Consider the following 12,920-nt stretch of genomic DNA (forward strand, 5'->3'; position numbering starts at 1 on the left):
CACCCTCAGATGCACAAGTGAAATGCACTGGGTGCTTGAAAGGATAAAGATCCAAGAAAGGATATGCCTATCTTGACTAGTTGTGAAAAAGATCATTTGTCTTCTAGTTTTGGACAAAAAATGAACAAGAACAAAGCCAAAATGCAATGAACAAATACTGTGTGGAACAAATAAAACAACAGACCAGCCCAACCAATTCAAAATGATAGAGACTTTACTTGATTTAATCACCACAAGTATCTTATCATGCCCTTGTCTAAATGACTCTTAAAAGCTTTTACGAATTTTCTGGGGTAGTCAAATAAGACAGCTCCTTCTGTTGATTCATGGAAAAAAAAACAAAAACAAGAAAGTCAAATAAGGCAGCTTTGAGATATATATGAAAGATTTTGGAAAGGGATCCAGATCCTCTCCATACGTATTTGAGTCTTTCCTACCGTTGGATGGGTGATTGAAAAAGAATTGGAATTGAAAAAAATCTTTTTCCTCCATCGATACCTTAAATATAGTACACTGAGGTCCATATCTCCAATGTAACTTTGCAGGCATTTTACAAGCATGGCTTCAAATATTTTCAGTAAGATTGTCTACTTGGTTTGTGATGAGTCCCCATGGTTTTGGGCAATCACTACTCTTTTGTTCATTAGTATTTCATTTGCTACTCACTTGTTTCTGTCAAAGAAATTGATCAAAGGAGAGAAGCCATTGCCGCCAGGGCCACGAGGCTTGCCGCTTGTTGGAAACCTTCCATTCCTAAAACCAAACCTTCATAGATACTTCTCAGACTTATCCCAAATCTATGGCCCCATCTTCAAACTCAAATTGGGTACTAAGCTATATGTTGTAGTGAGTTCACCTTCCTTGGCCAAAATGATTCTTAAAGACCATGATACATTGTTTGCAAATCACAACCCATCTATTGCAGCATCAATCCTTTCTTATGGTGGTAATGACATGGTTTGGAAACACCACGGCCCCGATTGGCGCCTAATGCGGAAGGTATTTGTTCGCGAAATGATGAGTAATACAAGTCTTAATGCTTGTTACAATCTTCGCCGGCGAGAGGTTAAAGAAATGGTAAGAGAAGTTTACACCAAAATTGGAACATCTATAGACATTGGTGAGTTAATATTTGTAAACTTGCTTAATATGATGATGAACATGGTATGGGGTGCTGGTACAGTACTTGGAGAAGAAAGAACTAGCAAAGCTGTTGAGTTCAGGAAAGTTATATCAGAAATGATGTTTTTAGTGTCTAAGGCCAATGTTTCAGATATTTTTCCAATCTTAGCTTGTTTTGATATACAAAGGATAGAAAGAAAAGGTAAGGAGTTATTGTTGTGGATGGATTGTTTCTTTGATTCATTTATAGGTGAAAGACTTAAATTGGATGGAGTGCAAGAGAAAGGAATGGATTTTAATGGTACAGAAAACAAAGATTTTCTGCAAATTCTCTTGGAGCTTAAGCAACAAGGAGATGGCAAAACATCTTTGAACATGATGCAAGTCAAGGCTCTATTAATGGTAAGTTTCCTTTAAAAATTTAAGTTTCATGCTTTATGATAGTCTTGTCTCTATATATCCTTTTTCAGTGGTGATCGATTTTTTCCAAGGGAGATTAACAGCTTGGCTTAACCCCTGGTTAGGAGGGCACTGCTGGTAATGTGTATGATGGTTTGGCTCAATTCCGATCCATGGATCTGGGAGTTGTGTTCTTCTTCCTTCCATGAGTGACTCACGTTGATCATTAATAATACTTCTTCTTCTACCCAAAAAAAAAAAAAAACACTTCTTCTATCTGTAAAAAAAAAAAAAAAAAAAAAAAAAAAGGGCGATGTGGGATTAAGTTTGCACCCCTTCATTGATCTCCCAAATCCTTGGTACTAAGCCGTCTCTTGGTGGAGACACTCACCAATCTTCTAGGCGGGCCGGTATTAAGCCGTTTTGTTGGGGCATTACATATAATGAACATCCTATTGATGCCACCATGTGTGCTCCCATCCCCACTGTGAACTCTTATATTTTTCTTGTTGGATCAAGTTTCCCTCCACCCATCCCATTCACCACAGGGAGGGAGAGAGTGGGAAAAGGTATCGGGAGGGTATTTTGGAACATACTAAAACCCTAGGAGGGGTTTGTGAACCCTAGGATGGTGGATGAACCGCCCTCTATGGGTGGAGGGAAACTTAGTCCTTTCTTTTTTATTCCTTGTTACTCAATATAAGTTACTCTAAATTGTGCATATTTGTAAATGCAGATTATGTATAAACCTGATGTGTTTGCTAACTATGGTGTTTGTTAACAGGACATTGTTTTGGGTGGAACAGACACCAGTGCCACAACATTAGAGTGGGCAATGGCAGAAATGATGCAACATCCTGAGGTTATGAGGAAAGCCCGAGAAGAATTAGATCAAGTGGTTGGTACAAGTAAAATGGTAGAAGAGTCTTACCTATCCAAATTGCCTTATTTAAATGCAGTAGTTAAAGAAACCCTGAGGTTGCACCCACCAATCCCACTCTTGATCCCACATTGCCCAAGCCAATCCTGCACCATTGGTCAATACACTATTCCAAAGGACACTAATGTCTTTTTAAATGTTTGGAAGATGCATAGAGACCCTGAAGTATGGGAGAGTCCTTTGGAGTTCCTCCCTGAGAGGTTTTCAAGTGATAGTAATGGATATGATTATAATGGCAACAACTTCAGTTTTCTTCCTTTTGGTTCTGGAAGGAGGATATGTACAGGAATTCCCTTGGTAGAAAAGATGTCAACTTATGTCTTAGCTTCTCTCTTGCATTCATTTGAGTGGCAATTATCAGAAAATGTAGAGCTTGATCTATCAGAACAACTTAGATTCTTATTGAAGAAAACAACACCTCTCCTTATGATCCCTACTCCAAGACTATTCAATGTAGAGCTCTACATTTAATAAAGAAGGATTTGTCCTCTCTCCTCTTCTTTTTTTTTTTTTTTTTCTCGGTGGAAGAAATAAGAGTTATTAGGATTTAAACCTCTCCAATTCCCCAATGGTGCAGTGCAGTGCAGTTCAGGGTGGAGAGGTTAACATCTGGCAAGCACAACATCCAAAGGTCCGAGTTCATTGTTCCATTTTTTATTTCTCGAGCTTGGCACAGTTGGATGTCGCGCCTGTCAGGTGTCGAACTCTTCACCCTGACCTGCACCACAATACACCATTGGAGAATTGAAGAAGATTTTTTCCAGGTTATTATGCCTGAGGTGCCTAATATTTCAAGAAATTATGTCTAAGGTACCTAACATTTCACATACTTAAACATGTTGTTAATTAGTTAACTTAATCAGAACTTTCAAATTTCCTTCTTTGCGTGCCCATAGGTATTTAAGTTACACCCATGTTCTTCATCCTTGGGCTTCCCACCCTCAAGCAACTTTCCAAGATCTTCCTCCGAACAAATTAACAGAGGCCAATGCCAGAGCAACTTTTCGACCAAACGTTCGAATAATCGATGGTGTGCACCTCATACTTTTTTATGCTAATCTATCCAAGAGACTGCCCAAGGGGATTTTACTCACGCACACTAGAGGGGTAGGGGGAAAGATAGGGAGGTGGGGACACACTATTTACACACACTCACACATCTGACAGGAGTCGATCTACCGACCTCTCCTGGCGCCTGCTCTTCAAGCAGAAACTGCAAGCCAGTGCCTACTCTTCACCTCACACACATACATATTCTCTCTCTCTCTCTCAAGATGATCCTTCCAGTTCTCTTCACCTCTCTCTCTCTCTCTAGATTTCATGGATGCAATTTCTGGATTTTGTTATCTTATTTTTTATAATTTTGTAAGTAAAGATAATGTGATTCATTTTCTAGATTTTCTATTGGTTTATATATATTGTTTTATGCACTGTGTTACATGGAATCACATATCTATTAAAATAAAATATAAGATAAAATCAAAAGTAAAAAATGTAAGAAATGTAAGAAAATTAGAGACTAAGAAGAGCAGAAGAAATGGTAGTTGCTAAACTTTCAAGCCTCAGCCCTAACCCTCATCAACAAAATGGTAAAGATGTCAACAGATAGTAAAAAATTTGAATTCGATCTACATGTTCATATCCATTAAGAGAATCCACATTCAAAAAATCACTATCCAGAAACTATTCGAATCCGTCCAAAAACAAATAAAATATTATCTGAATCCGTCGAAATATAATCGAATACGAATATGATAATGCCACTATCTGACCGAATTCAATCTGTTACATCCTTAGAATGCATCATCAACCAAAGTGGATGTTCTTCAAATGGATTCCAAACATACCCATTTGATTGTGAGTGTGTGAGTTGTCTTCCTCATTCCTTCATTTGGATCTATGGGAGTAATAGGATGGATGATCGAAAAGTTAGAAGCCCTGTATTCTAATATCTCAAGTCCTTGGGCTCTCATTGGTGATTTCAATATGGTTCATAATGTTTACAAAAAGAAATGTGGTTCGTAATCAGTTGGAAAAAGTTGAAGGAAACATCACTGATTCTCAGGGAGTGGAGGATTTTAACAAATTCAATTTTAATTGGATAAATTACACGTCACCTCCTGATTTTCAAACGAAACTCAGATCATCCCTTGGTTTTTGAAAAAACTCAAATCACCCCCTGGTTTAGACCCTAATATGACAAATTAGTCTTTCCCGTTAGTTTTATGCTGTTAAGTGATGATGTCAGCCAGTTAAATAAATTTAAATCCCTAAACTACCCTTGATCAATGTTGAAGAGGAAGGAAGGGTAGTATTGTAAATTTAATTATAATGTTTTAGTACAAGGATAAAATAGTCATTTCACACCAATAACTACCAACAGACTAACATCGTTACTGTAGAGGGGGTGACTTGAGTTTTTTCAAAAACCAAGGGGTGATCTGAGTTTCATTTGAAAATCAAGGCTACCCTTTTTAATTTCAGCCTGATTGAGCTGAAGTGAAAGGGTGAGGCTCTTATTAAGTGCAATAACCAATTAGGATCGAATAAAATTTACTATAAATTGGATAGAGCTCTTGTCAATAACTCTTGGGTGGACATTCTGAAGCATTTTGAAGTAGTGTTTTACCCTTCTATATAGCCCCATTTGTGCCTCCATTTTGAGGGAAAGAGATTTTGGGCGTAAATCATTAAAATTCCTAAATGCTTGGTGTGGATGCATGTAGATGTGGGTGAATGCATACATACACCCAGGAAGAGCCCTCTTCTTCTTCTTGCTTGCACAAGAAAAGGGAGGGAAAATGATATTCTTTCTTTTTGGAGTTGCCACCTAGATAATGGGTACAAGACCAATAATGTCTTCCCTTTTCGGGGGCCTTTCAGGAGAGAGAATTAACTCAGGAGAGAGAATTAACTCTAATGGATAAGGCAAAGATTATTATTGCAAATTTTTTAGTAAGTTCAAAGTTATGGATTAGGAAGATGTTAGGCACTAGCCACACCTAGCTCATTCCTGGTCTCTTTCTATGTAAATCAACTCCTAAGCTTATTAGTTTTACTAACTAGTTCTTGATACGAACATGCATAGTTGAATTACTTGAAAGCAAATTAGCTTAATCGAAGTTGTTAGGTTAGAAAATTGTGAAAGATGTATGTAGACAATATGTACAGTAAAATATGTAAATAATTGAAGGAGATGTACCAGGAGAGGAACATATATACGTAGAAGAGACCGAACCAAGGCATAATGCCGCGCCTGACTACTTATGTACCTTTATTAGGGATCAGGTCAAACATAGTTATGCATGGCATATACTACATGCAAAATAAAGGTTTTCAAAAGCTCTTTTTGAAAAAAACCAGTAGTGTAACGGCATGAATAATATGCTACATTTGTTTTACTATTATACACTAATTGCATTGAAAGAAAACTACATGTCATCTATAGATGCATATTACAATTTACACTAACTCATGCTACTATGATGATCTACATGTTTCCAAATTAAATGGGAAGGAAAAAAATTATACCTGAGGTCGACCCTTGATGATGAGGGTTGAAAGGGGAGGTCCCTTTAGTTCTAAATGCATATTTTTGGTTAGCTCCCGGCTCAGGGGAGGGTCTAATCGCCCTTCTCTCTCTCTCTCTCTCTCCCTCCCTCTATTGAAGGATTACACTCTTTGGGTATTTCGGGCTAAAAAGTGGATCAGGCATGAACTTTTATATAGGCCAACTTTGATAATTTTCCTTCTCACGAGCTCAAGGCATTGAGGAACTATCAATGAGAGGGAGGCACCTTAGGGACATTAAGAAAGAACCAAAGGGGTAAAAATGGCATGGGCACTTTCCCTCAACAATTTTTTTCAATTTTTTGGAAGAAAGGGGGTTCCTAAGCAGATCCGCAGCTCCGCGGAAGTGTACTTTTTCCTCCACAGCACCGCAGAAATAGGGTGTTGCGGCATCACGAGCGTACAGGATCCGTACCTACGAAGTTGCGGGTCAGTCAAAATTTGGGCCGTACCGGGTACAACTATGGGTTGCCTCAGGTATGGATTACATACATGATACATGCGTGGTGCCGCGTGAACAGTTACAAGATACATCCCGTGGTGCCGTGGATATCGTTGCGACAATAAGCATAGCTGCAAGGTTCTAGAGAACCAAATTTTGGGGGTTTTATCTTGATTTTCCGTCCTTTATATATATTTTATAAAAGACTTTTTTAATCATCATCATCATCATATAATAATAATAATAATAATATAATAGGATGATATGGTCATATATTCATATGGGAATCATTATCTTCTACGGTGTGCTGACCGTTGCAATTCCCTAGTTCCTCTCACAAGAGGGGGATGGGATCCATCTGGGGCAACTGACCAACATTCTACCCGAATGGGATCTACTCTCCTCTTGCGAGAGAAACTAAGAAATCGCACCAATAAGCAAACGGTAGAGAAAAAAAATTCACTCAGATATGGTGTTGGTGGCACAAGAAGAGCAATGTGATTTTTTCAGATTACCTAAGTTAGAGTCAATAACAGTAACCGAAAAAAAGACGGCTTTAAATAATCATGTATTCAAAATCTGACCAAGCCCTCCATTATTGATCTAAGGCGGCTTTAAATAATCATAAAATAAGTAATCCTTTAAGAGTCTGCAATTCGTCATCTATGGTCAGGAGAAGAAAGGTGTGTAGATCTATTATTATTATTTTTTTGGGTCAAAGGAGCCATTAATTTCATGTATGCAAAATCACGGATATAGTCAAATCATATGGTTTCAATTAGGGCTGCAACAGGGTCGGGTTGGGTCGGGCTTTATAGAACCCTAGCCCAACCCTAAGTTCCCTTAGCTTGGCCCAAGCTCGACCCGATCCGACCCTGACTCAGGGTCAAAAAAATCTAACCTTGACCTACCCTCAGGGTTGGGTCGGGCCAACCCTAATTGGCCCTAATCATGGGGAGGGGGAAAGAAATACATGGATTGGAATGGGCTGGGAAGAATTTATTAATTTTATATAAAATAATAATATAATAAATTATATTATAACACTTATTGTCTTCATATATAATATATTATATAAAAAAATGTGGGTGAAATTTAAAGTTCATAATGTATAAATTATATCAATATATATTTTATAATATAACTTAAATCAGGGTCGGGCTGGGCCAGGCCAAGCTTAGCTCGAGGCCTCAAACCTAATCCGACCCGACCCTAATTTAGGGCCAAAAGTTTCTAGCCCTGACCCGCCCTCAGGGCCAAATATCTCAGCCCAGACCCTGTTCGGGCTCAGGGCGGGCCAGGGCGGGTTCGGGTCGACAGGGCCAAACTTGCGCCCCTAGTTTCAATGTTCTTCTTTATAAACAAGAGCTCACTTTTCCTGTTCCTCTCATCTTCTTCTTCATCTTTCTCTTCTTCTACTTCTTCTCTTAATAGAAGAAAATTAAGCTTTGCTCAGTCATGAAGAAGTTCATGATCAGTCTCTACAGCCATGACAATACCTCTTACTATCGCATCACAAAGCTGAACAAGAACAAAGAGCTTCATCTGTCTGTCCCTCAAGGGTATCTTCCTATATATGGAGGAGAAGAAGAATGCAAGAGATATGTCATTCCATTGAAGCTTTTGCCCAACCCAAAGTTCCAAGAATTGTTGAAGCAGTCTTATGGTGAGGAGTTGGAGCCTCAAATTGAAGGTGCCATTAAGCTATCCTGCACAACTCAGAGATTTGAAAAGGTGCTCAAGCAATTGAAAAGATAAAATCATAGTTAGAACAAATAAGTTGATTTTTTTTTTTGTTTTTGGCAGGAATGGATAAATGTAAACCATGTTAGATAGATTGTAATAAGGGATTTTAAACCCATTAAGAAGAGAGATTGAACAGTTATGACTATTGGAATATTCATGACCATTCCAGTGAATGGGTGCCAGTGGGTCTATATAAACCATGACAATTCAGCCATTCTATACAATACAATTTTTACTCTCTCTCTCTCTCTCTTGCAACCAGAATCTCTCTAGAATTCTAAGTTAGATTTTTCAGTGCCTTTTTAAATCTTGAAGGTGAATTTGCTTCAACCATGTTTGGGGGGGGGGGGGAGAGAATATCTCCTTTAAGACAGCGAGTACGCGTTCAGTTTATAGTTTCTTTCTCCAGACGGAATTTCATCTAACAAACCATGTATGCTATAGTGATTTGTTTCTCAATATATTAGTTCTTGAATTTTTTTTTTTGGCTGCAAAATTTCTTCATTTATTAGTAGGAAATCTAAATTAAATAGGGATATCGTCCACATCTGCACAACCTATAGCGTTAGAAATATGCAAATTGTTTTATGATCACAAATTCGTAGATTACATAGACAAGAAGTCAAAATAGATATTGGATGCATTGACCTTTTAACATGTAAACAACCTTTTTTTTTTTTTTTTCCACCTTTTGATTGAGATACAACAACCCCCACCCTCCAAATTAAAAAAAATGCAAAACAATTCATAAATAGTCATCAACCAAGGGGGTAAACACTAATTGGCTTTAGCTCAGCTTATAATGTATTATTAGAGATTAGGGAAGTAGTTAAGTGCTTTTCTTATATTGTGTTATAATCAAAGAAGAGGGAGGGTTTCAGCGGTGCTTGATAGAAGTTTCTGCAATGATCCTTGGGTGTATCAATTTCAAGGCTGTGTTTAGCATGTATTGCGCCGAATATTCCCTTCTCATTCTCTCTGAAGTGGTGGAAAGACCAAGAAATGCCCCATTTCGATTTCGCAAGTTTTGGCTGGACCACCCTGATTTTTTTAAAATGTGTGTGGAATCACTGGCAGTAGATATCCGTGGCAGTCGCATCTTTGTGCTCTACCATAAACTCAAAAGTCTAAAACCTATCTTGAAAACGTGGGCAAGAAGTAGTTTTCCAAATTTTTATCAGGAACTTTGTGACAAAACAAATGGCGTTGGATGCTATTCAAGATGAAATTGAAAGAGATGAGCTTGATTACCATATATTTGGCAGAGAGGCTGATGCAAAATCTGCTTATCTAGTGGTTCTGAAAAATGATCATCAAAAAAATATGGGCGGAGAAATCTAGAATTAGATGAATGACTCAAGGAGATAGAAACTCAAAATTCTTCCACTTTGATTACAAAAATCAGAAGGGCAAAAAAAAAAAAATACTGTCAGATCTTTGGAAAAGGCTGATGGATCCGAGGCCTCTGATAAAGCACAACTTGAGAATTATGTGACCTGCTTCTATGAGGATTTCCATCCAACAGTCCTAGTAGTAAACAAACGGATTTATTGGATTGCATTCCTTCTGTGATTGAAATTGATGACTCCAACATGCTTGAATCCATTCCTAGCGATGAGAAAATAAGACGGACGGTGTGGGACCTTGACCCGGACCACTCTCCTGGTCCAGATGGCTTTTCTTGGGCTTTTTTTTCTTCTACTTGTCTGTTGTTGCTGATGACAAAAACAATTCATACATAGCAAGTTTGGGACAGCCATCATCAAGAGAGGGAGTAAGTGATCAATCCTTCTAGTGATGAGACTGCCATGACAAGTTTGGTGGGAGTGTGGGACACAACAAGAGAAATCATTTGGGTTGGGGACTTATTTAATCAACAAAAAAAATTGGTTGCCACTAAAGTATAATAATGACTATTTATGTTTCTAAAAAAAATTTCCCACCCAAAATTTTTTTTCCCACATATTGATAAACATTAGGAAATTATTTTCCACCTTGTATAATGACTATTTATGTTTCTTCTAAGAAAAAAAAAATTACATTTTTGATGGCATTTCTTTTGTGCTATAGTTGTACGAGGTTGTGAAATTGAAATATCAAATTGGTAAGAAACCATTAGAGTCAATCACTGGGATTGATCTTCTAATTTATGGACTAATTGATTAATAACGGAACGATGTGCACATTCAAACGATACAGTAGAAACCAGGTGGCACGATGGATATGGTAGGTGATCAAGAATCTGACCATGGCCCTCTTCTAAACTCACATGTCAATTACTAGACGGGCTACCTAGCTCTCCATTATTGATTAAAGGCGGCTTTAAATAAAAATAAATTAAGCAAGACTTTAAGAGTCTGCAACTTGGCATGGTTTCTATCTTCCCCTTTAAAAATTAGAGCTCACTCTTCCTATTCTTCTCATCTTCATCTTTCTCTTCTATAGAAGAAAGCTCTGGTCAGTCAGTCATGGAGAAGCTCATGAGTCTCTACAGCCATGACAATACCTCTTACCAACGCATCACAAATCAGAAAAAGGATAAAGAGCTTTGTGTTTCTGTCCCTAAAGGGTGTCTTCCTATATATGTGGGAAAAGAATCCAAGAGATATTTCATTCCATTGAAGCTTTTGGCTGATCCAGAGTTTCAAGAATTGTTGAAGCAATCTTATGGTGAGGAGTTGGAGCCTGAGATTGAAGGTGCCATTAAGCTTTCCTGCACAATACAGAGATTTGAGCAGGTTCTCAAGCAATTGAAGAGAAAATGATTGGATAGAGGAAATAAGTTGGAATGGATAAATGTAAATCATGAATCCAAGAGCTTCCTCAACTAGAGTGAAATTTCTTTTCAATATATTCCTTTTTTGTTTTTTTAATACAATGTGATGATAAATTGATAAAAGACTAATTTAAGATCATATGTCTAAGCCAATGTGTAGAACATTGCAGGTGTATTGTATATCCATTTTCTTGTGATTGCGATAATTACTGAAAATTTTATAGGGCGATGCATTTTGAGGGGACCTTTATCCCCTGATGTACGGTTGTGCGGTTCCTCTCATAGGGGGCTGAAATGACCATTCCACCTGCTCACCGAACACATTGCCCAGTTGGGGTCCACCCCCTTTAGGGAACCGTACCAGGCAGAGGAACCGCAGGTGATAAAAATTCGGGGGGGGGGGGGGGGGCCTTGACCTCTGTGCATCTGTGGGGCTAATGGGAGTGCATGTTAGCATTAACAGGGTAGGCATTTCCGCCTTCCATGGAGGTGGGGTGATCATTTCGTCCCTTCTGTGTTTGGGCGCAGACTTCATGCTTGTTTATTAACTATTTTTACTATTTTGAGAAAACAAAATTTCTCTCTTGTAACAGCCTTGTCCATAACATCTTCTTGCAACTCCTTCTTCCTTGCACTCTCAGTGGTTCAAGGGTCATGGTTCAAACCCTTGACTAGGACTACGACAGGTTCAGATTGGGCCTGGCTTTTTAAAACCTCAGCCGAACTTTGAGTCCCCTTAGCTGGGCCCAAGCTCGGCCCGAACCTGAGGGCGGGCCAGGGCTGGATTTTTCAGGCCCTGAGCCAGGGTCTGGTCTGGTCAGGCCGAACTGTCCCTAATTGGTCTTGATAATGGAGTGGGGGAAGAGAGAAATGCATGGACAGGATTGCGTTGGGCTGGGTTGGGGAGAAAATTATCAATTTTACATAAAATAACACTATGCTAAAACATATCATTATTTATTATCTTCTTATATAATATATTATATAACAAAATATATGTGACATTTAAAATTTATAATATATATATGATATCAATATATATTTTATAGCTTTACCAAAAAATATATATATTTTATAATATAACTTAAAACAGGGTCAGGCTAGACTAGACTAGCCCAACCCGACTTTGACTCAGGGCCAGAAATTTCCAGTCCTGACCAGCCCTCAAGGTCAGGTATTTCAGCCCAGGCCGTCTTCGGGCTTGGTGGGCCAGGGTGGGTTTGGGCTGACAAGGTGAAACTTGCACCCCTACTTACCTTCCACTCTCAATGGTTCAGACCCTTAACCATGGTTTAAGCCTTTAAGGTGTCAGAAATCATATTGGGATCGATCTCGGCTGATATTGATCCAAATCGCCTTGATTACCGAATTTCTTGGCATCCGTTTATTGGTGGAAGTGTTTGATGAGAAAAGGATCAGACGAGATTGTCTTGGCATTAACAAAAAAGGTAATAAAGATTGGTGGAAGTGTTTCCTATGGGAGAACGTGTCCCTACGTATACATGGAGCCATTAGGATGCATAGAAGCATCAACAAGGGTGTCATTTTCGTGTTTTATGTGGGCAGGGCAGTCATTTTGTTCCCATGGCCCCATGTGTCTAGGCACAGGCACTTTCGCATAGAAACCATTTTCCCTCAGATTGATCTGAATTCTATACCCATGGTTTTAAGTTCATGGTATAGGGCACGTTATCAGTCACTGTGGACACTAACTTGATATCGTCTTAGATCGACACGTATTGATGGATTTGGATGGTTTGAGTGTTTGACCCTGTTTTCCTGTAAAAATCATTTTTTATCTTTTTACCCTTGGTCCATACTGCTACACTGATACGTGATTGGCTAAGAATCAGAATCATCACTAGCTGCCAATATTGATCTGAATCAGCTGATCTACTACCAATTCCTCAAATCAGGTGACCTTC

At 38.6% G+C, this 12,920-nt stretch overlaps 2 protein-coding genes across 2 annotated transcripts in view; both read left to right on the plus strand.

The window, feature by feature from the left end:
* The first annotated feature begins 541 nt into the window (after window positions 1–541).
* The window catches only part of LOC122638551 (flavonoid 3',5'-hydroxylase 2-like), a 28,393-nt gene continuing 16,014 nt past the window's right edge, over window positions 542–12,920 (plus strand). Inside the window, exons 1-2 of the mRNA XM_043831395.1 lie at window positions 542–1,524; window positions 2,306–2,945. Coding sequence (XP_043687330.1) covers window positions 559–1,524; window positions 2,306–2,932 — 1,593 coding nt within the window. The 5' untranslated portion in view covers window positions 542–558 and the 3' untranslated portion in view covers window positions 2,933–2,945. The remainder of the gene's footprint in view (window positions 1,525–2,305; window positions 2,946–12,920) is intronic.
* LOC122639120 lies at window positions 7,932–10,984 on the plus strand. The gene is made up of 2 exons (XM_043831949.1): window positions 7,932–8,207; window positions 10,619–10,984. The coding sequence occupies exons 1-2, from the start codon at window positions 7,932–7,934 to the stop codon at window positions 10,982–10,984; spliced, it is 642 nt and encodes a 213-aa protein (XP_043687884.1).

The sequence above is a fragment of the Telopea speciosissima genome, chromosome 9 (assembly GCF_018873765.1).
Source record: "Telopea speciosissima isolate NSW1024214 ecotype Mountain lineage chromosome 9, Tspe_v1, whole genome shotgun sequence".
Classification (NCBI taxonomy): domain Eukaryota; kingdom Viridiplantae; phylum Streptophyta; class Magnoliopsida; order Proteales; family Proteaceae; genus Telopea; species Telopea speciosissima.